The sequence below is a fragment of the Schistocerca cancellata genome, chromosome 3 (assembly GCF_023864275.1).
Source record: "Schistocerca cancellata isolate TAMUIC-IGC-003103 chromosome 3, iqSchCanc2.1, whole genome shotgun sequence".
NCBI classification, from domain to species: Eukaryota; Metazoa; Arthropoda; class Insecta; order Orthoptera; family Acrididae; genus Schistocerca; species Schistocerca cancellata.
Genome location: NC_064628.1, coordinates 712238764 through 712266493, shown reverse-complemented (window position 1 = coordinate 712266493; position 27730 = coordinate 712238764). Strand labels below are relative to the sequence as shown.

General features: G+C 42.8%; 1 protein-coding gene and 1 non-coding gene across 2 annotated transcripts in view; both read right to left on the bottom strand.

The window, feature by feature from the left end:
* The window catches only part of LOC126176529 (aromatic-L-amino-acid decarboxylase), a 577698-nt gene that overhangs the window by 74189 nt on the left and 475779 nt on the right, over positions 1-27730 (bottom strand). The window contains exon 11 of the mRNA XM_049923685.1: positions 20217-20291. Within this exon, the coding sequence (XP_049779642.1) occupies positions 20217-20291 (75 nt within the window). The remainder of the gene's footprint in view (positions 1-20216; positions 20292-27730) is intronic.
* Positions 5073-5156, bottom strand: Trnap-ugg (transfer RNA proline (anticodon UGG)). Its single transcript has one exon. It is a non-coding gene; the product is annotated as a tRNA-Pro (tRNA).

Sequence of the window (27730 nt, the reverse complement as noted above, 5' to 3'; positions counted from 1 at the left end):
GCTGACAGGGCTCTGCGCCCTCGGCAAGAGATTCTGTGGCTGGAAGGACTAGCAGTTAACCAATGGATAGGGAAGTGTGTGGACATGATATTCTTAGTGGAGACCCTGTGTTGGTAGGACATGCATTGTGAAGTGATGAAATGATCTGTTTATAAGAAAATACGTAAGGAATGTATGAGGACAGATGTAAGATTGATAATGTTTGGGCAGTGACATTATTTACGACTATATAATTTTTGGAACTGGATGTCACATCAATAAGGTAATATTTTCTAAATACATTCTTTGCTCTTCAACAAAATCTTCCTTTTTGCTAACCATATGTCTCCTAGTAGTTAGAGTCTACAGGGTGGTCCATTGATCGTGACTGGGTCAAATATCTCACGAAAGAAGCGTCAAACGAAGAAACTGCAAAGAACGAAACTTGTCTAGATTTAAGGGGGAAACCAGATGGCGCTATGGTTGGCCCGCTAGATGACGCTGCCAAACGGATATCAACTGTTTTTTTTAATAGGAACCGCCATTTTTATTAAAATTTCGTGTAGTACGTAAAGAAATATGAATGTTTTAGTTGGACCACATTTTTCGTTTTGTGACAGATGGCGCTGTAATAGTCACAAACATATAGCTCACAATTTTAGACGAACAGTCAGTAACAGTCAGGTTTTTCAAATTGAAATACAGAACGTAGGTACGTTTGAATATTTTATTTCGGTTGTTCCAATGTGATGCATGTACCTTTGTGAACTTATCATTTCTGAGAACGCATACTGTTACAACATGATTACCTGTGAATACCACATTAATGCAATAAATACTCAAAATGATGTCCGTCAACCTCAGTGCATTTGGCAATACGTGTAACGACATTCCTCTCAACAGCGAGTAGTTCGCCTTCCGTAATGTTCGCACAAGCATTGACAATGCGCTAACCCATGTTGTCAGGCGTTGTCGGTGGATCACGATGGCAAACATCCTTCAACTTTCCCCACAGAAAGAAATCCGGGGACGGCAAATCCGACGACCAATCCGCCTGTCATGAAATATGCTACTCAATACCGCTTCAACCGCACGCGAGCTATGTGCCGGACATCCATCATGTTGGAAGTACATCGCCATTCTGTCATGCAGTGAAACATCTTGTAGTAACATCGGTAGAACATTTCGTAGGAAATCAGCATACATTGCACCATTTAGATTGCCATCGATACAATGGGGACCGATTATCCTTCCTACCATAATGCCGCACCATACATGAACCCGCCAAGGTCGCTAATGTTCCACTTGTCGCTGCCATCGTGGATTTTCCGTTGCCCAATAGTGCATACTATGCCGGTTTGCGTTAGTGCTGTTGGTGAATGACGCTTCGTCACTAAATAGAACGTGTGCAAAAAATCTGTCATCGTCCCGTAATTTCTCTTGTGCCCAGTGGTGGAACTGTACACGACGTTCAAAGTCGTCGGCATGCAATTCCTGGTGCACAGAAATATGGTAAGGGTGCAATCGACGTTGATGTAGCATTCTCAACACCGACGTTTTTGAGATTCCCGATTCTCGCGCAATTTGTCTGCTACTGATGTGCGGATTAGCCGCGACAGCAGCTAAAACACCTACTTGGGCATCATCATTTGTTGCAGGTCGTGGTTGACGTTTCACATGTGGCTGAACACTTCCTGTTTCCTTAAATAACGTAACTATCCGGCGAACGTTCCGGACACTTGGATGATGTCGTCCAGAATACCGAGCACCATATATAGCACACACACGTAGGGCATTTTGATCACAACAGCCATACATCAACACAATATCGACCTTTTCCGCAATTGGTAAATTGTCCATTTTAACACTGGTAATGTATCACGAAGCAAATACCGTCCGCACTGGCGGAATGTTGTGTGATACCACGTACTTATACGTTTGTGACTATTATAACGCCATCTATCACAAAGCGAAAAAAGTGGTCCAACTAAAACATTCATATTTCTTTACGTACTACACGAATATGTAATAAAAATGGGGGTCCCTATTTAAAGAAAAACGCAGTTTGACCTATGGCAGCGCCATCTAGCAGGCCAACCATAGCTCCATCTGGTTTCCCCCTTCAAGCTAGACGAGTATCGTTCTTTGTAGTTTTTTCGGTTGATGCTTATTTCGTGAGATATTTGGCTCAGTCACTATCAATGGACCACCCTGTATAGTAGAATCTTTTTATTTAGCTGGCCGTTTATGTTACTTGCTGTAATTGCTGTAGTTTGTGTTATGAAGATTTTCTGTGAGGTAAGTGACTTATGAAAAAGAATAGGGTTTCCACCGTCGGGATTCGTGACTGAAATGAGTTTAGGCAAATTAACAGAGTTGGACGTAGTTTTATATTTCCTTAATTTCATATTTTTTGGATTTATATTATTTCTAGGATTTCTTGCAATTCAGGGCCATTCTTTTGTGTTGATTACTGGAAGTGACGTTGTCAATGCATAGCAGTCAGATTGCGTTGGGCTTGTATATTGTGGGTGATAAATGAATCACGCAAAATTTTGTAGGTCAGTATTTATTTAAAAAATAATTAAATAGTTTCAACTACATTTTATGAAATACGAACATGAATGTAATCTACGTGCTATTACTGATCTGTGTTCCATGTCATTCATGTTTTTGGAAATAAATATGTCGTAATACTGAATGCCATTTTTTGCTCAATTGAACACCTTTCCTTTTATAACTTTATTAATTTCATTTATATATATATATATATATATATATATATATATATATATATATATATATATATATATATATATGGGGAGTAATAGGGACAGTCTTGGAATAAATACGTTACGTCAGCTTCAGTTTCACTACATAGGGCCAAATAATTTGACATTGGCATTTAGATTGCGTTGTCCGTAAGTTTTACAGTAGTGTAACTGGGGAGTGGTTCTCTGTCTTAGAGATTTTCAAATGTATAAGTTCATCAGACGTAATGACATACCTGTCCACCAATAGCACATCTTAGAGGGCGTCTACCCTTCGCCTTCATGACGGCTTCAATTCTGCTGGAGACACTTTCAATGTGGTATCTGAATGTCTACGGATAAATGCCGACCTATTCTTCCTCAAGAGCCGACAGCGTAGAAAGTGATGATGTTGGACGCTGGAGTCTTGAGTGAAGCACAATTTATAACTGATCACAATGCTGTTATGTTGGGTTCAGATCGGGACTTTTGACAGGCCACTTCATTTGAGGGATGTTACTGTTCACATACCATCACCTCATAGATGCTGCTTTGTGACAGGGTACATTGTCGCGCTAGTACAATCAGCGTCTCCGAACTGCTCCTCTGCTGTGTGCAGAACACAATGCTCTACAGTATGTTCATATCTTTCTGCATTTAGAGTTTTGTTAAGCTCAATAAGGAGACCACATCCTAACCACGAAAACCACCTCCATACCGTAACATCACCTCCTGCATAATTCACTGTTGACACTAAGCATGATAACAGCTAACGTTCTCGAGGTATTCGCCAAACCCAAACCCTTCCGTCAGAATGCAGCAGAGAATAGCGTGATTCATCATGCCAAATCATTTCATTCCAGATATCCACTGCCCTGTGGCGTCGCTCTTCCTGTAACCTCAAATGTCGCTTGCATTGACTTCAGAGATGTATGGCTTGTGACGAGCTGCTAGACCATTTTACGCATTACCTTCTTAACTCTTTATGCACAGTCTTTGTACGAGCTGGATTGCTGGTAGCACTTCGATTTTTTACGACTGCTTCTTTCTGCTGATTTCATACGATTCTGTACAGCCACCCTCCGCATCGCTCGACGGTTCCTGTCCGTCTATAAATCAGACTCGTTTTGGTTTAGCTGCGGTTGTTTCTTCGCGTTTCTGCTTCACAATCGCATCACCATGAGTCGACTTGAACAGCCTGAGAGGGCTTGAAATGCCCCTGATATATTTCTTACTCAGGCGGCAACTGGTGACTGGTTAAAATGGCTCTGAGCACTATGGGACTTAACTTCTGAGGTCATCAGCTCCTAGAACTTAGAACTACTTAAACCTAACTGACCTAAGGACATCACACACATCCATGCCCGAGGCAGGATTCGAACCTGCGACCGTAGCGGTTGCGCCGTTCCAGATTGTAGCGCCTAGAACCGCTCGGCCACCCGGCCGGCTCAACCGGTGACTGCTCGACGTCCGAAGTGACTGAGCTCTCCTGACGGACCCGTTCTGTTATTATTGTTTCTGCACTGAGAAAACTCTCCATCTCCTTTTATACTAACGGGTCCGCCGCTCGTGACATCTCGCTGTGAATTCCGCTTTGCATAGTGGAGTCCGGCTACTTTTCGTCACATAATCCATGTCATCGGATTCCTGTTTGAAGGCTCTTTCCAATTAACTGATTAATTATTCGTAGATGGAACGCCCTTTGCCTTCCAGTCGGTGTTTCGGTCGAACCACGTGTCTGATTATGTAGTATCAACTTTGAACTGAGCTTGAAGTGAAATTGAATTGATCTTTTCTCCTCTTCCCCGCTTTTATAATTAAAAGTCAGGCCCAAAGGTCTAGCTGTATGATGTAATTTCATAGTTACAATTAATTATATCCTTCCTTGACTGTCCATTATTGACGACTTCCGGTTGGTTGGCGGCATTGGGTACGCCATACCCAGGCTTCGTGTGTTCGACTGCTGCCCACACCGCCCCCGCTCTGCCATTGACGTGAAGGCGACCTACATGTACTCATATTCCACCATCCCTACCTTCCGCCCGCTCACAAGGAACGGTCAGTTTTCCCCATCTGTATTTTTGATGTTATCTGCTGATATGATGTATTCTTTGTTTGTGAATGAAGTTAATATTTCACTTTCGTCTTAAAGAAAGGGTCAAATATCGAAAATATTAAGATTTTCTAAGGATAGGAAAAGGTCACGCACCATTTGCAAAGTATTGAAAAAAGAAGTGGTTCAAATGGCTCTGAGCACTCGGTGAGTTAACTTCTGAGGTCGTCAGTCCCCTAGAACTTAGAACTACTTAAACCTACCTAACCTAAGGACATCACACACATCCATGCCCGAGGCAGGATTCGAACCTGCGACCGTAGCGGTCTCGCGGTTCCAGACTGCAGCGCCTAGAACCGCTCGGCCACTCGGGCCGGCATGTGTAACTGGTGCTGGTAAAGCTTTCGAGATATAAGGTCGTGGCCCAGACTGTAGCACCTAGAACTGCTCGTCCACTCCGGCCGGCCAAAGGATTGAAAACTTAAAAAAAAGTAGTAAAGCCCGTGCTTGGAAACGTAAAGCTCACGTCATTGATTCCCGGTCGTATCACGAAATTTTTCAGTATGCCCTTAACGTAACCTTCGTTCACCTCTCGGCAGTGTGCAGATTCAGCAGGAACGACACACCGTCCTATTAAAGAATTGTACCAGGCGTTGAAACAAACCAAATGATTTGTGTTGCTTATTATTTGTAATTAGACTTCGAAGATTATCAGGGACTTTAGCCGCATTTCGCCATCGAAGTGAAAGGATAGTAACAAGTGAAAATTTGTGGCGGACCAGGACTCGAACCCGGATATCGCGCATAACGCAAGAAATCGCCTAAACCACTTCAGCCACTATAGAACACTTCCCATCCGACTGAAATTCCCAGCTTGTTACCAGCTACCAGCGTAGTGTCACGCACCCATGAATTACTCACTTGTTATATCGGATTCCTGCAGGAGTTCGGGTTTGGTGAGCATCGGCTCCGAAACAATGGATCTTTGGCCGTCGCACCGTTCTAATGGAAAAAAGTAAGAAAAAAAGCGCACCACGAAGGAATAATCCGTATGAGACTGTTGTCAGCAGACGTGATGTTATGTATTGGCAAACAAATCATTACAATTTCAGAAAGAATTGAAGATTTATTCAGGAGAAAGGGCTTCACATACTAAACGATTCAATAACGTGTTGGTCCTCCTATGGCCCTTATGCAAGCAGTTATTCGTCTTGGCATTGATTGATAAAGTTGTTGAATGTCCTCCTCAGAGATATCGTGCCAAATTCTGTCCGACTGGTACATTAGATCGTCGACATCCGCTAAAGCTCCAAACGTTCTCAGATGCGGAGATATATGATTTGACAAGTTTGACAAACACGAAGACAAACAACAGATTCTCTGGCTGTGTTTGGGTGGGCATTATCTTGCTGAAATTTAAGCTCAGGAAGGCTTGGCATGAAGCACACACCATACGAGGGCCAATGATTTTTCCGCGTTCGAATGTACTGAGTTCCAACGTAATGAACTGACAGTTACACAGAACACTGTTCTGAACACGACTGACACTTGCAGCGTACTGAGGGCATTGCACGGGTGCCTTTCATGGTCAAATATGACAGTACAGCCCCTGCTAGCAACTACATTATGTTTAAGCATGCATTTCTTGTGCTGTACCCATATTTTTGTGCACCCCCTTGTATCTTACGTAAGGTTAATGACAATGTGAGACAAATTATGAGCATGTTGAGGCAAATAGTCATGTTTCCGCCGCTCAAAATGCAAATGGAATAGGACAAAAAACCTAAAATGTTCGTACAGTACACCCTCCGCTATGCTCGCAGGGAATACATGTATACGTGGGTATAGGTACCGTGTAAAGGGAAGGAAAATTATTGACACTAAAACGGCTAAGGTTTGTGGGTGAACTGGCGGCTTTGCATTCGAACTACATTTTCATTTTTTTATTTTTATTTTGTGTGACGTGTTTCTGACATAACGACCCATTTTGCAGACTTCGAGTACCTGCACGCCTCTTGCCTAGAGCAAAAACCCGAAACCGGCGAGCCTCAATCGCGCAGCAGCTGCGCAGCCGGCTCCGGCAGTGGGCCACGTGACCAGACAGTGGGGTGGAGAGGCGGGATTCCCAGTGCAGGGGCCTCGCTTTGTGACTGCCTGACTTGCAGCTCGGCGGGCGGCGCAGCACAGTGAGAGCGCCCTCTGTCCGCCCACAAAGCACCTGCCTGCCCCCGCTGCTCCTTTTCTGCGCCCCACTCGACATCCGCGTCCGCATCCTCCTTCTGCGTCCTGCCCCCTTCTTCTGCCGACCAGGCGGCGTCGCAGTCTGGGGACGTCGCTTCGCGCTGCTCTTTCTCCCTGTCCTCTATACAGTTTACGTCGTTCGGCAGTTTACGTTCTGTTTATTTGGGTCCACACTCCTCCAGTTAGTCAGAAACGACAACATGGTTCGCTTAAACTGTTACTGGATTTAGTCTAACAGGTGCTGTTTCAGTGAGCGTACCTTTTTCAAGTGAGAACTGCAACAATATGAGTGAGATAAAGCTGTTTCATTTGACACTGAAATGTGCCTATCGGTTTCAAAAAAATGTTCAAATGTGTGTGAAATCTAATGGGACTTAACTGCTAAGGTCATCAGTCCCTAAGCTTACACACTGCTTAACCTAAATTATCCTAAGGACAAACACACACTGCCCGAGGGAGGACTCGAACCTCCGCCGGGACCAGCCGCACAGTCCATGACTGCAGCGCCTTAGACCGCTTTTTTTTTTTAATCTCAATTTGTTCGCTTTTGTTCGTTGCATCTGCTCGGGGCGGACGTCGTAAGACATCCGTTTAGGTTCGTTGTTGATCGATTAACTCAGTTTTTTTATTACAGAGGGCAGCTAACCCTCTGACCGAACACGCTGAGCTACCGTGCTGGCGGACCGCTCAGCTAATCCCGCGCGGCTCTATCGGTTTGTTTCGCATACAGGGGACGGACAAAAACACTGCGATAAATGCATGCTTGAACATGAATACAGATACTAGCTAGGCGTGTAGGTTGCTTGTTGTATCTGATCACGAACGTCCCTTGAGTAATGTCCTCAATGCATTGCAAGTGTCACTCCTGGTAATAACAGAGTTCCGTGCAGTTACATGTCGGATCTCAATAGATTCGGACGTGCGCAAATAGCTGGTGCTCGTGCGGTGGGTTCCTTCGTAACCAAGGTAAACGAGGTGTTCGTTCTTTCGATAAGCTCCGTATCGAAGATTTATACCGCGTACAGGGACAGCGGAAAACATCATCCGCTAAATCGCAACCTAGACAAAAATGTGTGCTGAGTGGTCGTGACAGATGGCCATTAAATAGGACTGTGATGATAAACGAGAGGACGACAGCTGCAAAAGTCACTGGAGAACTGAATGTCCCCCTCTGGAGAACTCGAAGAGATCTCCAGAAGTAGGAAACTGAATTCCAACACCACTCGTCAGTAGTGACAATGCCCCAAACGGAAAAACGTTGTGCCGAAGTCATAAAACCCGGGCTTTGGAGCAATGGAACAATTTATATTGGTTGATTGAGTCCGGATGCATACTATTTCCAAATTCTGACCGAGTACGTCCCAAGAGCGAAACATAGCTGGGATTTGGTGATGATTTGGGCAGCCCTATCGTGGTATTCCATGAGCTTACTCCATGGGCTCCATGCTTACTCTACAAGGTCTCGTTATTGCGAAGGATTATGTCATCAGATCCAACCCATTGCACAATATCTTTTCCCAAATAGTCATGCTACGTTCCGAAACGACAGGGACGCTGTTTACACAGCTTGCATCGTCCAGGACTCGTTTTGTGAGCACGAGGATGAATTGCTACATCTCCCCTGACCACCATAGTTACCAGATTCAGCCTTTTTGGTATACTCTGGAGAGGATAGTGCGTGATTTTTATCCACCTCCACCATCATTACCAGAACTTGCCATTATTCTGCAGGAACAGTGATCTAAGGTGCACCTGCATTTGGTTCAAATGGTTCAAATGGCTCTGAGCACTATAGGACTTAACTCCTGAGGTCATCATTCCCCTAGAACTTAGAACTACTTAAACCTAACTAACCTAAGGACAACACACACATCCAAGCCCGAGGGAGGATTCGAACCTGCGACCGTAGCGGTTGCGCGGTTCCAGACTGCAGCGCCTAGAACCGCTCGGCTACTCCGCCCGCCGCAGCTGCATTTATCCTTTTCGAGATGAATGGAAACTGTTTAGAATAGCAACAGTTTTCCTAGGCCGTATTAAGCGTGTTGAAAAGTTCTGATTTCGGTGTTTCCACGGTTTTGTCCCTCCCCTGTATCTTGACTAAATTTGTCACTTGCGCATCATTTTTGTTGCGCCGTTTCGAGTCTGCCACACTACGATCTTACCCTCGCAATACTTCACTTAAACGTCTGAACAGAATATGAACCAAGCTAAATGTTTTATTTCATATATTTCTATGGACGCTTTTTGAATTTTCATTGTCCCCTATTCCATGTGTGATTGTCATTGGATGACTCTGTACGTATTTGGAAATTATCGTAGTGTGGAGGCAGAGAAGAGAATGGGTCATAACAGGAGGGAAAATTGATTGGGAGTTTTCAAACCTAGTTGATCTCTTCCTCAACACTTTTATACAGAGAGACCATTTTTGTCGTTTTACACATGATGGAAAAAGGAGTAGAGTCTGAGAAGGAAAAGACTTGCGCAAGGTCGCAGGCCAGAGAGTGATTGGAGGTTTCAACACTATCGAATCCCTTGCCTCTTTCTTTTGAACAGAATAACCGATCTCCTGGCAGCATGGGGGTGAAGATGACAAAGAAGGAGATAGACTCAGAAGAGGGCGAAAAAGTTGCGTCTGGTAACAGAGTTTTTGACTCATCGTTTCAAACTTAACGAATCTGACGCACACCCACTCCTAAGGACAGAGGAATCTTTCGATAGCAGAGCTTTTAGAAGAAAATTATGGTAGATCCGTGATGCTTTCGGGTTCTATAACGTTTATTTTAGCTTGATTAGGAAAGCATTTGGTGTTGTTCTTATGTTCCACAGTGATTTTTTGATTTAGTAAGAGCCTTTTAGACTCTCAGTTCTGCGTTAGGCATTGGTACTTCCGTAGTATGTCACCAGTGTTTTACAGTAGTGAACGGTTATTAGCAGAAAGGCTCGTTTTCGTGTTTATCTGTGAAAAATTCGAGAGAGAGTTATACGTTATCCTTTTTCACTAACTCTGCCTTAGTCCCACCTCAACTGAGAGCATCTTTGATATTTTCTTAACTGAATATTAAACCATTGCGTGTTAGGGTACCACTTACTGTTTTTGTAATGTTCTCATTGTAATCATACTATGCACGTTGAACCTATTGACTCTGTCTTGAGAAATAAAATATTGTCATTCTAAATTATGAAAGGATTTCAAAGCTAATGCAAAAGGATCCCGAACATGTTGCATCATGAGAAAGAATAGTAGAGATCTTATAGTATCACACTTCAGTGTTAATCACGTCAAAATTAAATTATGTGCAATGCATCATGCGTTATGTATGTGTCTCTCTCTCCCCCCCCCCCCCCCCCCCCGTTCTACCAAGTTACTTTGCGACGTCTGGTTGCTAATAAGTCGTTATTCCATTGTGTGTGGCACGATATCGTTGCTTACTGGACCACGATTTAGCTGTACCACCTTAATCACTAAATCAGGTCTTTCAGTGCTCTGTCAAACTCTTCACGCAGTATCATATCTCCCATTTCATCTTCATCTACATCCTCTTCCATTTCCATAATATTGTCCTGAAGTACATCGCCCTTGTATAGACCCTCTATATACTCCTTCCACCCTTCTGCTTTCCCTTCTTTGCTTAGAACTGGGTTTCCATCTGAGCTCTTGATGTTCATACAAGTGGTTCTCTTATCTCCAAAGGTCTCTTTAATTTTCCTGTAGGCAGTATCTATCTTACCCCTAGTGAGATAAGCCTCTACATCCTTACATTTGTCCTCTATCCATCCCTGCTTAGCCATTTTGCACTTCCTGTCGATCTCATTTTTGAGACGTTTGTATTCCTTTTTGCCTGCTGTAACATAGAAAGTAGTTAATCAAGTTGGAAGTAGTAAAAATTTAAAAAACAATAATTTTTTTAAAATTAATTATTGTTTTTTCTACCTTAAACGTACTGCAGTTTAAGCCTGTGTTGCACCAGATGCGTTTCGCTTATATTTACGAAACATCATCAATGGTCGTAGTCATTTATTATTCCCTTTTACATGTTCTGATGTCGACGAGTCTGTCACTCGTTGGTTGCAAATCATGTAAAAGGGAGTATTAAATGACAATCACTAGTGATGGTACTTTCTAAATAAAAGCAAAACACATTAGCTATGATACACTGTTAAACCACAGTAAGCTTACGACGAAAAGAGTTTATAAATAATTGCTACGCCGAAAGATGGATATCCAAACAAACACATTTCGAAATTCTTGAAACAGAGAGTATCCCCACAATTAAACAGTTTTCAGCGGTTGTGTGTTATTGCAGTTATAACTTGAAATTGGTACACACATCCAAATTGCATCCTAAATGCGATAAATCTAGTAACAGTCAAGTGGAATATGTGATATCTGATGTATTTAAATAATTCATTCACTGCCAGGTAAATTGTCTTTATGCCGCGAATAGGGGAGTCTGTGTCCAAGTAATTCGTTGTTGTGGTCTTTCGTCCTGAGACTGGTTTGATGCAGCTCTCCATATTACTCTATCCTGTGCAAGCTTCTTCATCTCCCAGTACTTACTGCAACCTACATCCTTCTGAATCTGCTTAGTGTATTCATTTCTTGGTCTCCCTCTACGATTGTTACCCTCCACGCTGCCCTCCAATGCTAAATTTGTGATCCCTTGATGCCTCAGAACTTGTCCTACGAACCGGTATCTTCTTCTTGTCTAGTTGTGCCACAAACTCCTCTTCTCCCCAATTCTATTCAATACCTCCTCATTAGTTATATGATCTACCCATCTAATCTTCAGCATTCTTCTGTAGCATCACATTTCGAAAGGTTCTATTCTCTTCTTGTCCAAACTATTTATCGTACATGTTTCACTTCCATACATGGCTACACTCCACACAATACTTTCAGAAACGACTTCCTGACACTTTAATCTATACTCGATGTTAACAAATTTCTCTTCTTGAGAAACGCTTTCCTTGCCATTGACAGTCTACATTTTATATCCTCTCTGCTTCGTCCATCATCAGTTATTTTGCTCCCCAAATAGCAAAAACTCCTTTGCTACTTTAAGTGTCTCATTTCCTAATCTAATTCCCTCCGCATCACCCGACTTAATTCGACTACATTCCATTATCTCCGTTTTGCTTTTGTTGATGTTCATCATATACCATCCTTTCAAGACACTGTCCATTCCGTTCAACTGCTCTTCCAAGTCCTTTGCTGTCTGTGACAGAATTACAATGACATTCTCCATGGATTTTAATACCTACTCCGAATTTTTCTTTTGTTTCCTTTACTGCTTGCTCGATATACAGACTGAATAGCATCGGGGAGAGGCTACAACCCTATCTAACTCCCTTCCCAACCACTGCTACCCTTTCATGCCCCTCGACTCTTATAACTGCCTCCTGGTTTCTGTACAAATTGTAAATAGCCTTTCGCTCCCTGTGTTTTACCCCTGACACCTTCAGAAATTGAAAGAGAGTATTCCAGTCAACATTGTCAAATGCTTTCTCTAATTCTACAAATGCTAGAAACGTAGGTTTGCCTTTCCTTAATCTTTCTTCTAAGATAAGTCGTAAGTCAGTATTGCCTCACGTATTCCAACATTTCTACGGAATCCAAACTGATCTTCCCCCCTGAGGTCAGCTTCTACCAGTTTTTCCATTCGTCTGGAAAGAATTCGCGTCAGTATTTTTCAGCTCTGACTTATGAAACTGTCAACACCTGCTTTCTTTGGGATTGGTATTATTATATTATTCTTGAAGTCTGAGGGTATTTAGCCTGTCTCATACATCTTGCTCACCAGATAGTAGAGTTTTGTCCGGGCTGTCTCTCCCAAGGCCGTCAGTAGTTCTTATGGAATGTTGTCTACTCCCGGGGCCTTGTTTCGACTCAGGTCTTTCAGTGCTCTGTCAAACTTCTCACGCAGTATCATATCTCCCATTTCATCTTCATCTGCATCCTCTTCCATTTCCATAATATTATCCTCAAGTACATCGCCCTTCCCTTCTTTGCTCAGAAATGGTTTCCATCTGAGCTCTTGATATTCGTACAAGTGGTTCTCTTTTCTCCAAAGGTCTCTTTAATTTTCCTGTAGGCAGTATCTATTTTATCCCTAGTGAGATAAGCCTCTACATCCTTACATTTGTCCTCTAGCCATCCCTGCTTAGCCATTTTGCACTTCCAGTCGTTCTCATTTTTGAGACGTTTGTATTCCGAGCATTTCAGTCTTATAATAGCAGTTGTAAAAGTGCTTAATTTATTATAGGGGACTATGAGCAAGTGCATTTCTGCTGTGCAAACTTCTGTCATCATAAATGAACTATCATGAAGGTATACTAATAAGCAACACATGAGAAATAATTTCAGTAAATGACGGAAGTTTCAGGTTGAAAAGAGTTGTTTAGTGATGAATAGCATTTATTCATCAAGTACTGAAAACCGTGAAAACAAAATAAGGACAGTTGGTGACTCCTTTTTTCGGGTTGTGCAGGTACAATGCTCTCTTAGAAAGCACAAGTTTTATGGAACCGATGCTTCGAATGACACATAACAAAAAGAATGCAAAAAGCTATGCTCAGTGATCCAGATAGTGCTGGAAGGAGGGAAAATTTTACTTATTTGAGAGAGTCCAACAGGGCTCAATTTTACCTTCACTCTCCTTACTTACATACGGTGACTTACCTAAAACTTGTAGCCTCTTATTTCGTGAACCGTTAAAGATACCAAAATGACTTTTATAGCTTAGGATAGTAAGCCAAGGGACTTGTAATTGTGTTACATGTTAATCCACTTAACTCTTGAATCAATCGAGGTAATGACACAAGTACTGATTTTACTTAAAAATGGAACGATTTACGTCATTGAAAAACTCTGGGAAAGACGAGTACTGTGATGTGAGGTTGTTAATCTTGACGCCAAACCTCTCTACAAAAGTATCCGAGTAATCAGATGTAAGTGAAACGGTAAGATACGAGGTCAGCTACGTTTGTTGTAAGTGAAAATATGTGCTAACTTCTAGCGTATGAGGGTGGACTGCTTCTAATATGACTATGTACTCATGCTGAAAGGTACAGTTTTTGTTGAAACAAGTAAACAATCGAAAAGCTTGATACATCGATGGAGCCTGGCACAAGAGCGTCATTTGACAGTGTTTACAGCGCAATAGCTGATCCCAACCGCTTTGCCTTTCAATTTTAGCTCATTTCTCAGATTTTTTTGGAAAAGTTTCAACGCCACCATTAACAGCCTGTATATCATCGCATTCATCTTTTCAAGAATTAAAAGAGTGTATTGTTCAATACGTGCTTTAGAATCTAGGGTGATACAAGAGTGTATTAAATATGCAACAAAATTGCATTCCCCTGTGTTTTTTATCATACGCCGAAAATCTCATTTCGATATCTCAAACGGCTTACGAAATAAGTAAAAGAGATGCAAGTTTTACATGTGAATAACCTTCTACCTAACAAAGTTATTACTTGTTCTGCCAGCACCGTAGTTACAATAAATGATTTTAGAAAGCAACAGAAGAAATTGTGAACAATGGTTCAAATGGCTCTGAGCACAATGGGACTTAACACCTATGGTCATCAGTCCCCTATAACTTAGAACTACTTAAACCTAACTAACCTAAGGACATTACACAACACCCAGTCATCACGAGGCAGAGAAAATCCCTGACGCCGCCGGGAATCGAACCCGGGCGTGGGAAGCGAGAAAGCTACCGCACGACCACGAGCTGCGGACTGTGAACAATGTTTTTCGAAGAATTATAAAATGATTTGCTGATAATGGACTGCTGAATTGCCAGCGTATCCTTCATTGCTGTCATCAAATCGCCTTATTGCATTTTACATCACTTTTCAAAATTCAAAAGGATTGACAGATCCTTCATAACAGAGAAACTAGTACGATCCAGTTTCCCTTCCCTATTCATGTGAAGTGGTTCTAGTGATGGCAGCCGTGTTATGGAAAATAAAAACGAAACAGTTTTCTTTAAAATAAGCGAGGATAGTAAATTTACTGGCATATTTATTTATAGAATAAAGATGTGTTACTGATAAACTATGCATCTATTGCTAACAGTCAGCGTCCTGTGCAACAAAACAGTTTGACAGAGCCTCTCTTTGTGTGACTGTTAGGTTCTTCTCCAAAGCGCTTACTTTCCGGAGCTTCTTAAAGGGCATGGTTAATTAACACATAAGCCGAGTCACTCTTACTACAAGAGCGTCTTCCTACTCTCCTCTAGAACTGACGTCGACTATTTGAGTTTCTTATTCGAGAACAAGGCTTCCCATTTCCTTTTACACGCACTTTCGTGTCAGTAGCATTAGGAAACAGAACAAGGGCAGTTGTTAGCTTTATTCGAAAAAGTTTTCTATTTTCTCGAAGGGACAGCCCCCGGTGTCTTGAAATACTCGATTTTGTTCATTAATACCCAACCAACTCATTTAAGAATTACCTCATTGTCACACAGTCCACATTTCGTCATTATTTTTCCAACATTTAAAAATAATTACATATACAAAGTAATAAATAGAAATTTAAAAAATGAAATGCACAGCTCCTTCACTCAAGGCTTGTAACTATACAACTACCAGTTCCCCATCACGAGACGATGCATTCGTATATTACTTACCTCTATGGGGGGCGGGGGGGGGGGGGAGGGGTAAATGAGGTGCAGCATCATACACCTCGGGTAGCTGCTGGTTAAGAAGGCCAATTTATTAACCTCTCTAGCTTTCCTACTATGTTGCAGTGAAGAGAAGACGATTGCATGTTTTGCTTTCTTGAGTCACTATATCAACATTGATGAGGAGGGGGAGGAGATAGACAAAGAGACAGGCAGGACATGGACAGAGAAATGGAAGAGGTGATGGACAGTAGAGAGAGGGGAGGAGTAGATGGTCAGAGAAAGAAAAAGAAGGAAATGGACAGATAGAAGGGGAGGAGGTGATTGACAGCGACAGAGGAGGAGGAGGAGGTTGACAGAGAGAGAGGGCAAGAGGAGATGGACAGAGGGAGGAAAACATGGACAGAGAAAGGGAAGAGGCGATGGACAGAGAGAAAAGGAGGAGATGTTCAGCGAAAGGAAAAAGACGATGGACAGAGAGAAGAGGAGGAGGGGATGGACGGAGAGAGAGAAGAGGAGGAGGAGGAGGTGGACAGAGAGAGATTAGAAGAAAATATGGTTAGAGAAAGGGGTAGGAGGAGGGAACAGAGAAAGATGGCGAACAAGATGCACAAAGAGAGAGGAAGGAGGTGATGGACTCGGAGGAGGAGTTGGATGGAGAGAGGGGGAGCAGAAAACGTCAGGCAAAGAGGAACAAAGAGTGGTAGGTGGAGGAGGTGTACAGAGAGAGAGAGGGGGGGGGGGAATAGGAGATGAAAAGAGACGAGTTAGGAGGAGTAGATGGACAGAGAGAGAAGAAAGGTGGATATGGACTAATAGAATTATAAGAAATACATACCCAGGCCACGCTGCGCACTCAGCTAGTATTTTAATAACGCAGCGTATTATTGGACCTAATTGCCAACAATTCTACAGTTTGGTAATATTGTCATTTTCTTGTTCTTGCCTTCATGAGCATGCAATTTCGTTTATAAAAAACACAGATGACTGGCTTTGTGCTACATCGGAGTGCTTATATACGGTTCAGAGGATATCTGTAACTTGAAATTATCTCACTTCACCTTGAGAACTGCTTCTTACGAGTAGTGCTTGCAGGACCTGCTCTGGAAGCCTCGCAGTTTACAATAGCGTACATCATAAAATCTGCACTCAGACTGCCATAGAGTCGATGACGCCTTCAGTACAAGCCTTTCATCAGGCTGCAAGCCATAGGATAGTATTCAATCCTGGAGCGGCGCAACAAATGGCGATCTGTGCTTCCACGTAGCTACCAAAATTAGCCGTCTTCATCACTCCGGCAAGTCGCCGAAAGGAGACGAAAATCACCACCTCTGAATGCTAGCGGTAGGTAATGTTCACCAGATATGTTTTAAACTGTCCTGCACGCGTTGTTGTAACAGAATTACTGATGTCCTAAACGTTTTGACCAATACATACGTAGACTGTTTTCAAGTGTGTATCAGAGAACGTGCTCTGAAATTCTTTGGGTTTCTACCTGTCTGTACAGATTCTGTGACATTCGCGATAAGTTAATGTTCTGAATTACGTACGGACTCCAGAAAGCAAGTTCGTCGCACCCTAAGACTGTTGTGCAACAAGAGCGGCGCTTTGTCAGAAGAGAGTTCCCTGCAGACGCAGTTCTGCTACAGTACGGTAACAGGTGCGTCAGGGGTTGGGAGTGAAATAGTGAGGCAAATGGAAACGTCCAGCAAAGTTGATGTAAGTGGGACTGTGTGGTCCTTGTCGGTAAAACATATAAATTGCACAGAGATTCACCGTAAAATTCAGGAGATATGTGGACCAAACGGTGAAGTGTCACCGACAATTGTCCAAGGCCGGACTGACGTGGATGATGCTGATCGGAAAGTCCACAACTAGCGCTATTCGATTTCCATCTTCTCGGAAAGCTGAAAAAACATCTGGGGGAAAAGACATTTTTTCAACAATTAGGACATTCACACAGGGCTACTGTGACCATCTGTAATTAAGAAATTTAATGACTGGTAGAGCGTGCCGACCGTTGTTTACAGACATTTGGTATGTTGATAAACAGAGTCACGTACCTGTGTTACTTTGAAGTGTATTCCAAAAAGTGGTTCAAATGCCTCTGAGCACTATGGGACTTAACTTCTGAGGTCATCAGTCCCCTAGAACTTAGAACTACTTAAACCTAACTAACCTAAGGACATCACACACATCCATGCCCGAGGCAGGATTCGAACCTGCGACCGTAGCGGTCGCGCAGTTCCAAACTGTAGCGCCTAGAACCGCTCGGCCACCTAAGCCGGCAACTGTATTTCGGCATACAGTGAAAGTTATTTGGCCTGCATTAATAATGTGTAATTTACTTTTTGAAATCGCCTCGTATTTGGCGGATCTTTTCTGCCAGCAGTTCGTCGTGTGGAAATCATGCACACTCTATTTGTTAGTGAGCTTACTAAGTGTTAAGCGATGGTCGATTCCATTTTCCAATAAATGATTTATTCCGTTTCATGCCACTTAGCTACCCCCTCCTTCCATCTTTCTCTCTCTCAAACACACACACACACACACAAAAACACACACACACACACTCACACACACACACACACACACACACACACACACTCGCACACAAAACAACATGCACAGTGCAGTGACCAGTATCATCTCATTGGCGTTTTCTTAATCATGATGAATGCTTACATCGCAAGATTTTTCTCCTGATTTTGGTAATACTGAATGATTAAATTTTGGAAATTAAGACATTGTGATAATTTTCTGTGCACATAGGAACTCTAGGATACACTGGTTTTACAAAGTAGCAAAAAAAAAAAAAAAAAAAGCATTACAGACGCCTTACTGTCCTTTTAGTCACTCTTTAATTCAATGCAGAGAACACTCATATCATTGTATCCTGCATCCTTCTAATTTTGTGGCGTTATTACCTAATTCTTTTTCCAAATAAAACTTCATATTTACCTACCTCTCTCTCTCAAGATGGCAGCGATGTAGCTCTTGTCTGGTAGATTAGTTGTTGCTGCTCAGGCTTTTCCATTTCATGCTCAATTTGCTGCTCGTTGCTTTAAAGTTTGTAGCATGTTAATAGCTAAATACGCGGTAGGAAAGCTGGAGCGTTGGGCAAGAATCAAAAAGATTCAAAATTAATTATATTACTCAAATTCGTGGCGGATCGAAAGATATTTTTCATGTCGAAAGTTAACAACAGCGCTCACTCCATAACTATTAAAAAAATATTGGTCTAAGACTTGAGGAAAGTGTACTAACGTATAAACAAAATGTCTGTGAGGACATAGATATATATTTCGCTCTTGTAATCTCGCGATAATTGCAACACTTTTTATTAGATGACTAAACAAAGGGCATCCATTTGAATATACTGCTGGCTATTTCAAACAATAGAGTATTGGATGATAAATAAGCCTTAATTGTAAGCCAGAGTATGTTTCGCCATAACTATGATCCTTGTTACGGCGCCTTACATAAGTAGGTACTGGTCAGGACGTGAAATCGTTATACCCCTTATCGAAAAATTATTCTCCTGGAAATGATAGGAAAGTGCTTACAGCTCGTTTGACTTCACTGGCGTTCTGGAATCACTTGTCATGAAGAAAAATCTTCTGGCGTAAAACTCTGTAGGGTGAGGACAGGGTAGAAAGGGGGGGGGGGCAGGGGGAAAGGTGAACCATTTCCCAGGCAGAGGCTGAGATGTATACTTGGTTCATAGTCTCATGGGACGATCGGTGCTACAGGTAGAAAGTGGTGGCACTAATTCCGCACTGCACTCCAAAACGTCAGTTAACAATACAACTTGTATTTTCCATATCTATATGCACAGGAGATCACGAATGATCAGAATGGGTGTCTGTCTCCGGTTTCGTGGTTCCGGGACGATTCTCCGTTACGTGGGTAGTGTTTTGCTTCAGGAGACTCATGAAGCACCCATATCTGGCATCTAGTGCCCTGTGATCCAATCATCACCTTCCTCATGCTTCTATTATAGGCACAATAACTCATCATGCATTGTAATAGTGGACTCTATTGGGCAGACACGTCTGGAACATTTAGCCCGTATGACATACTTTTATGGAGCAGTGACAAGGAAAGTGTTGGAAAATGCAGAAAATGCACAGAGAGTGTTGTTATGGTTAATCATAGGTTCCCCATCATCTCTCCCCAGATCGTCTGCCCCCAAAAACGGGGGTTCACTGCCTTCCGTATCATGTACATTATTCCACCCTGTGTTGAATTCGACGAAAATGGTTACTGGTTGGCAGACAGCATGCATTTATAAACCGTACTTTCACATTATACTTCGCATTTGCTGTACGAATAAGTTTCCGTGAGTATCATCAAACTCTTGTGCAAAATGTTGTTAGCCTCTAAGAGTGATGTCTCTGCCCTGTATATGGATGCCACTGCACGACGCATATTCTAACGATAGCAATATATCTGCAGCAAAAACTGACAATGGAAAGTAGTTTCTAGATATCCCTTATGTATTGCGATTAATTTCGCATTAACGAATTCAATGATTTTGCTAGAAATTGTCTGGATACTGACCTAAGAGGGACTTCATTAGAGTCATCTAGGACGCCTTGGAAGAGGAACGCTAACGGCCAGCTGATCCAGGAAGCCCTGTAAAAAGAAAATTAAATAAACCAACGTTAGAGATTACCGCAAATCGTGACAACATGTAAGAAGTACAAGAGAAATTCATGTAGCACGGAGCACGCGAGAATTCCGAAATGCGACACGTCATGAATACAAAATGAGATACACTAGTATTCTCTTCTAAGAAAACTGAAATAAAATTGTCACTACACTAATGTTCGTTTTAACTCAAAAGGAAAGTGTTTGTACTTTATATTAGTTTCTGCGATTCCCATTATTGGCGTTTACTGACTAATATCTGTACTTGTATTTATATAAACGATATACAGAGTTATTCCTCCAGCATATCATAAGACGTAGATGAGTACCTTCGGTTTTTCAGAAGACTTGCAGATAATGGACACATACCAGTAGACTGAGCATCTCACCAGTTTTTAACTTTCTTCACTGGTGCTCATTATGGTCTCCGTTTATGATGTAACAAACGTCAATACGAAAGTCAAAGTCTTGACATACATGTCTCAACACGCCATAGTTGATATCAGCGTCCGCATTAATTACCCTACTTCTCACCTCTTTCAGATTAAGTGGCAGTGGAGGTAGGAACACACGATGTTTGATATAACCGCATGAGAAGAAATCGCATGGAATTACGTGGGCTGAAGGAGGAGGGACACTAAAGAATATTCATAGTGGGCACCACGTCCAATACTTATCATGGGAAGCTCATCCAGTCCAAAGATATGGCAGTTCGGCATTCAAGTAGTCACGAACGTATTGACAGAAAGTGTGTTGAAGCATCGTCACGGTTCAAAATGAGGTCTCCTTTATTTTGCTGTAATTGTGGCATAAGCAGCATGTCTAAGTATACGAAACCAGTTACAGTTTTCTACGTAAAGAAAGATAAAGTTTAGAAGAGGACATTGTACAAAAACTTCAGGTTCGGGTGAATCCCGTTGCATATTTTATGACCTAAAGACGCACATTATGACGATTATCCTTTCCATATAGTGTGGTTTTACACGTAGATCTTTGCGTAGATGCGACAGACAGTTGACTGCGGTACGCACTTGTCGATTTCTTCGAGCACCGACCAACAAGGAGACTCAATATTAGCACACTGGACTCATTTGGAAAGGACGATAGTTGAAATCCCAGTACAAATTTCCAGATTTAGGTTTTCCGTGATTTCCCCGAATCGCTTTAGGCAAATGCCTGTAAGGTCCCATTGAAAGGGCACAGTCGATATCCTCCCTCATCCTTCCCTAATCTTAGCTGGTTCTCCTTTTTAATGACTTCATTGTCAACAGGGCGTTAAACATAATCTCCCTTGCCTCCCTTCTTCGGGCTCTTGACGAATGATTTCCCACAGCCGGCACATTCTCTTTTTCGCACCACACAATCGACAGATCTCACGGAATATATGCGCCACTTACGGACTCTTGTTCGTTGGAGTTTTTAACTGATGTTCGATACGAAATGTCGCTGAACCGTCATCACTGATTCACATAGACCGAATTCAAGGACACAAAACGCAAACAACGCATCGTTATACGCCATGTTCTTAAATACCTGCAACCAAATGACGAGCTTTGGAACTAAAGCACGTTGCGTATTACGAATTGAAACTGGGTAAGATGTTCCGTCAACTGATACGTGTCATTTTTCTATATGTCAGTTTTCATTCAGTCGTCTAATGAAAAAGTAGAGTTACTTACGAATGACACTGCATAGTGCATTATGAAGTAGCTACACATGATAACAATTACAAAAAAGAAAAGCTCACAAAACAACCTTCAGCAACTCAGTAGTATTAGAGATACTTTTAAGACAAAACATCAGGCTATGAATGGAATATTTAACATCACACCAAATTTTGAAATGACTATACAATTTAAGTTGTAACACAAATTCACCAAAAGATGCTCAAGATAAAAAATCTTGAAGAACGAAAATCTTTAAAGAAGTATTAGTACAGATTATTTTTTAGGATTTCTCAAATAAGAAAAGGGCACGTCTGCAAAGGTGTTACCATTCTACACACATAGAGGCGCACCACACATTACGGAAACACTGGAATCAGTGAACTGATTAAGAAATGAATTTTTGGAGCATTGTTGCAGGAAAAACGGTGATCTATTAATATTATAACTTATTTAATGAACACAGTGCTGAGCAATGTTCTCCATGGACGGACCTGCTCCATGCCAGCGATTCCTACTGTCACCAAGGAATGTAGATCTGATGATGATCGCATAGAAGATCCAAACTAGTCATTTAAAAAACAAAAATCAACAACTTAAGTGCAATCACAATTGTTTTCATTAAATGATACTAAGAAATAAGCTCCTAATGGAAACGGTTACTTCTCTTGTAGCACTCAGCTACAAATGGCTAAAGCTGTGACATGTCATGTCGATATCACCCTACTAACATTCAACAGTTGGTAACGTACTATCAGACGGCAAGAGCAGTCATGTCGGATCCGGCGGACCTAACAGAGTATGCTCGCTGAGCCACACCTCCAGCAGCTTTGTACTACGAGCGCCATCTGACACCGCAATATAGGATCGTCTGTGGCAGCCAAACGCCCCGTTCGCAACGAGGCCCGGCCCAGTCGCAACGGAGTCGCCACCCAGATGCAACCCAATCACAGCCCCCATTATCACTCGTGCATTAGTTGAGGGAGCCTCATCATACGATGTTCTTACTGCTGCGTATTAGCTGGACTTCATTACTTCATGTTCATTTGTGAAGAGTCTTTGTACGCTTGGAGAAAGCTATCAGTTAAGTAAAGCTTCTGTTTACTATATTAACTTGTTTGCTAATCTTTTCTGCGTCTATTCTGCTTTCCTATGACGACAGCTGCTGCAGCACTCTGTAGCCACCATTCCTTGTGTACGAAGTAGTACACAACAAAAACGCTGGGGAGTAGAAGATGGAACAGTGAGGAATATCGTAAAGAGCGTTAACACTCGTGTGAAACACAGCTCTCCTTGAAACTTCCTGGCAGATTAAAACTGTGTGCCGGACTGAGACACGAACTCGGGACCTTGGAAGGTAAGAGACGAGGTACTGGCGGAAGTGAGGACGGATCGTGAGTCGTGCTTGGGTAGCTCATTTGGTACAGCACTTGCCCGAGGAAGGCAAAAGTTCAAAATGGTTCAAATGGCTCTGAGCACTATGGGACTCAACTGCTGAGGTCATTAGTCCCCTAGAACTTAGCACTAGTTAAACCTAACTAACCTAAGGACATCACAAACATCCATGCCCGAGGCAGGATTCGAACCTGCGACCGTAGCGGTCTTGCGGTTCCAGACTGCAGCGCCTTTAACCGCACGGCCACTTCGGCCGGCGAAGGCAAAAGTCCCGAGTTCGAGTCTCGGTCCGGCACACAGTTTTAATATGCCAGGAAGTTTCAAAATCGGCGCACGCTCCGCTGGAGAGTGAAAATTTCATTCTGGAAACATTCCCCAGGCTGTGTCTAAGCCATGTCTCCGCATTAACCTTTCTTCCATTAGTGCTAGTCCTACAAAGTTCGCAGGAGAACTTCTGTGAATTTGAAAGGTATGAGACAAGGTACTGGCGGAAGTAAAATTGTGAGGACGGGTAGTGAGTAGTGCTTAGGTAGCTCATTTGCTAGAGCACTTACCCGCGAAAGGCAATGGTTCCGAGTTCGAGTCTCGGTCCGGCACACAGTTTTAATCTGCCAGGAAGTTTCAAAATCGGTGCACACTCCGCTGCAGAGTGAAAGATTCATACAGCTATCCTTATTAACAGAGAATATGTTGTAAACAGTGGAGGAACATGAAAAGGTAGATTTTGTCCTTGTAGATCCCCAAAAAGCTTTCGACACTGTGCTGTTCGTCGACTGCTAGTCATGACAGTATTAAACGGAGTACCTGCGGAAACGAAAGTAGCATCGACTTTGCAATAGAATGGCAATAGAAACTCTAGTGCCCCTAATATACGCAAACTAGTTATCAGGTAGGATCAGCAGCACTATAAGACTGTTCGCTGGCGAAACTTTTATCTGCTGAAAACTACAGGCATTGAACGATCGCACTGAAATGCGGAAAGGCTTGCACAAAACTTCATCTTGTTGTAATTGATGGTAGCTCTCTTAAGGCGGGAAATGCAAGATAATGCTTGTAACAAAGATAAAGTACCAGATAATATATGCTTACAGTGTTAGTGATGAGCTTGTAGAGCACGTGAAAGGGGTAATACTAAGAAGTTATGTAAAATAGAAACTAAGTAAGGGGGATGGAAAATTTCGATTTCTTGGAAGGGTCTGAGAAAGTGCAGTGCATCTGTAAAAAGGAAATTGCATACAGAAGCTATTTCCGGCATTACTATTGTTTCTGCGTTTGCAATCGTTATCATTTCATCTCCTCGTCATCTAGTCGCCGAAATGTAGTCAAATAGAAAGACTTGCAGTAGTCGATCGAACTAACCTAGACGGGGTTTCGCAGCCAACAATGGCATGCGTTCATTTTATTTCGTTTTGGAGTCGTTTTCCAGTACGCGTGACAGCATACAGCGATGAACGTAGAGATGTATCAAAACAGGATCGTATGAGGGTAATACATCGTCCATGAAAGTATTGCAGATATGCTCGGGAGTTTGAATGGGAATCCTTCGGGGAAAGAAAACGTAGTTCTCACGAAAACATATTAGGCGAATTTAGTAAACCTATGTCCTAAGAGGACAGTGCGACCAATCTTCTGCAACGTCATACATCTTGCTTATGGATCACGAGGGAGACTGCGCGTACAGACGTATATAGACAGTAATTTATCCCTCGCTTCGTTCGCTAACGGAATAAGACAGAAAATCGCTAACATAAGTATATTCTGAAATGCCGAATATACATGTAGATGAAGATGCATATAGTGATTTGCTTCAGAATAGTTCATTTATACCGACTTTCACCCCATCAATCTTGGAACAAATAAATACTGCTCTCATTTCGTTTCAAGTACGATCGTATGAGTCCAACACGACGAAAGGTTTCAGACGCAGCGTTATCGACGTAGCTCCGTATCCTGCAAGATGAGAGGCAAACTACACAGTCAGTATGAGCTGAAAATAAAACAGAAATGTCCTTTAGATACGAATAATTTTATACGACACTTGCACAACCTCATGTACCAGACTTTAGATTTCAGTAAAGAAAAGCAAATACTAAAACAAACAAGATAAAGAAGAGAGTAACACATTTCGAATCAAGATGAACCTATCACTGTATGAAACCCAGTATCAATATCAATCGCATCCCTTTCCTGATTAAAAGCACGAGGCCATCTGCATGCATAGAGGAACTGACTGTAACATGTTACGAGAGGTCTGGGCCTGCCACTGTAAAAAGAGGCGGCGAGTGTTGTTTTGTCAGTAATGAAGCAGTAACACCAGAATGGTTCAGTCAGAAGAGCTCAGTGGCTTCCAGAGTCGACTACTCATTGGATGTCATGTGAGTAACAGTCCGCCTGCTTAAGTGGGTGGTAAAGTGCTCGCCTCCCATGCAAGCGGGACTGGGTTAGATTCCCGGCCGGGTTGGAGATTTTCTCCTCTCGCGGACTGGGTGTTGTGTTGTCCTTATCATCATTTCGTCCTCAACAACGGCGCGCAACTTGCCCAGTGTGGCGTCGACTGAAATAAGACTTGCACTTGGCGGCCGAACTTCCCCGTAAAGGACCTCCAGGCCAACGAATCCATACGCTTATTTCCATTTTTATCTTAGTAACAGATCCACCAGGCACACATTAATCCATCTAAAGCTCCCCAAGTCGATTGTTTGTGATTTGTGACTGTGAAGTGGATATGCGAAGAAACAATCACATATAAACCAAGACTAGGAAGACCTCACGTGTCGGCGGACAGGGACCATTTAGTGTTCGGCTGAGATCAGCGGAAGAAATCACTCGTAAGTCTCATTGTGCTTCTAGATGTCCATCTATGACAACGTCTGACCTTAGGTATGATGGTCGACTAGATCCTCATAAGCCATTCATTTCTAAACGAGATCTGAGGTGGTGTGAAGTGCCACGCCACAGGACAGAGGGCGACTGGAAACGAGTGATTTAGAGTGGTGGACCTTCTCATACAGTGTGGCAATGCGATGGAAGGGTTTGAGTTTGGCGAATGCCTGGAAAACGTTACCGGCCATCATGTGTAGTGCCAACAGCGAAATACGGAAGAGACGGTGCTACGGCATAGGGGTGTCCTTCCTGGTTATGGTGCGATGCCCTTTTTGTGCTTAAGACACCGTAAATGCAGAAGGATCTGCACACACTTTACAGCATTTTGTACTGCGTGCAGTGGAGGAATGGGCTTGAGACAATGATTGTTTCAATATCACAATGCACCATGTCATAAAGCACAATCTTTCAGCCATTGATTTGTGGACAACAACATTCCTGAAATGGACTGGCTTCCCCAGAGTCCCGAGCTGAATCTAACGGAACATCTTTGTGATGAATCAGAAGGCCGATTTCGCTCCAGGCTCCAGCGTCCAACCTTACTACCTTCTCTGGTTTTGGCTCTCGAGGAATAATGTACTGCCATTTACTCCACAGACATTGCCCCGCCTTACTGAATCAGCCCCCCGCAGAGTCCAAGGCGTCAAAAAGGCGAAGGGAGGATCACTTGGCAGCCACTGTACGCGATTGCTGGCAGCGGTGATCATGAGAATGTACAGTCTCAAGAAGACCGGGCTCCGGATGGACACATGGCACAACAGAGATGGAAGACCATCGTGTCCGACGTATGGCTCTGGCGCATCGTACTACATCTTCAGCAGCAATCTGAGCATCAGTTGGCACCACAGTGACACAACGAACTGGTACTAATCGGTTATTTCAAGCACAGCTCAGACCCAGTCGCTCTGTAATGAGCATTCTACCGACCCTAAACCAAACGTTTATGTAGCACAACTCCTACTTGGTGTTGTGATTTTTCTTCCGCTAGTGTCTTAGTGCATACATAACACTAGCGACTTCAGTAGTGTCAAGCGAGAGGTCATTGGATGGCAGGGTGGAAGCCTGTTGTATTTTCTGGTGAAAACTGGTGCCAGTAACGGCCGTGTGTTGATTAGAAGGAGGCCAGCTGAGAGCCTGCAATATACACTGTCTGATTAAAAACACCCGACGTTGTAGACGCACTGGCGCTGCACCTGGTGTTATGGTTTGGGGTGCGATTTCGTACAACAGTAGGAGTACTCTCGTGATTATCCCGCACACTCTGACGGCAAAACTGTACGTCAGTCTGGTGATTCAACCTGTTGTTGTGCTGCCATTGGTGAGCAGCATTCCAGAGGGTGTTCTCCAGCAGGATAACGCTCGGCCACATGCTGCTATTGTAACCCAACATGCTCTACAGAGTGTCGTCATGTTGCCTTGGCCCGCTCGATCACCAGATCTGTCTGCAGTCGAGCTCATATGGAACTTCATTGGACGACGATT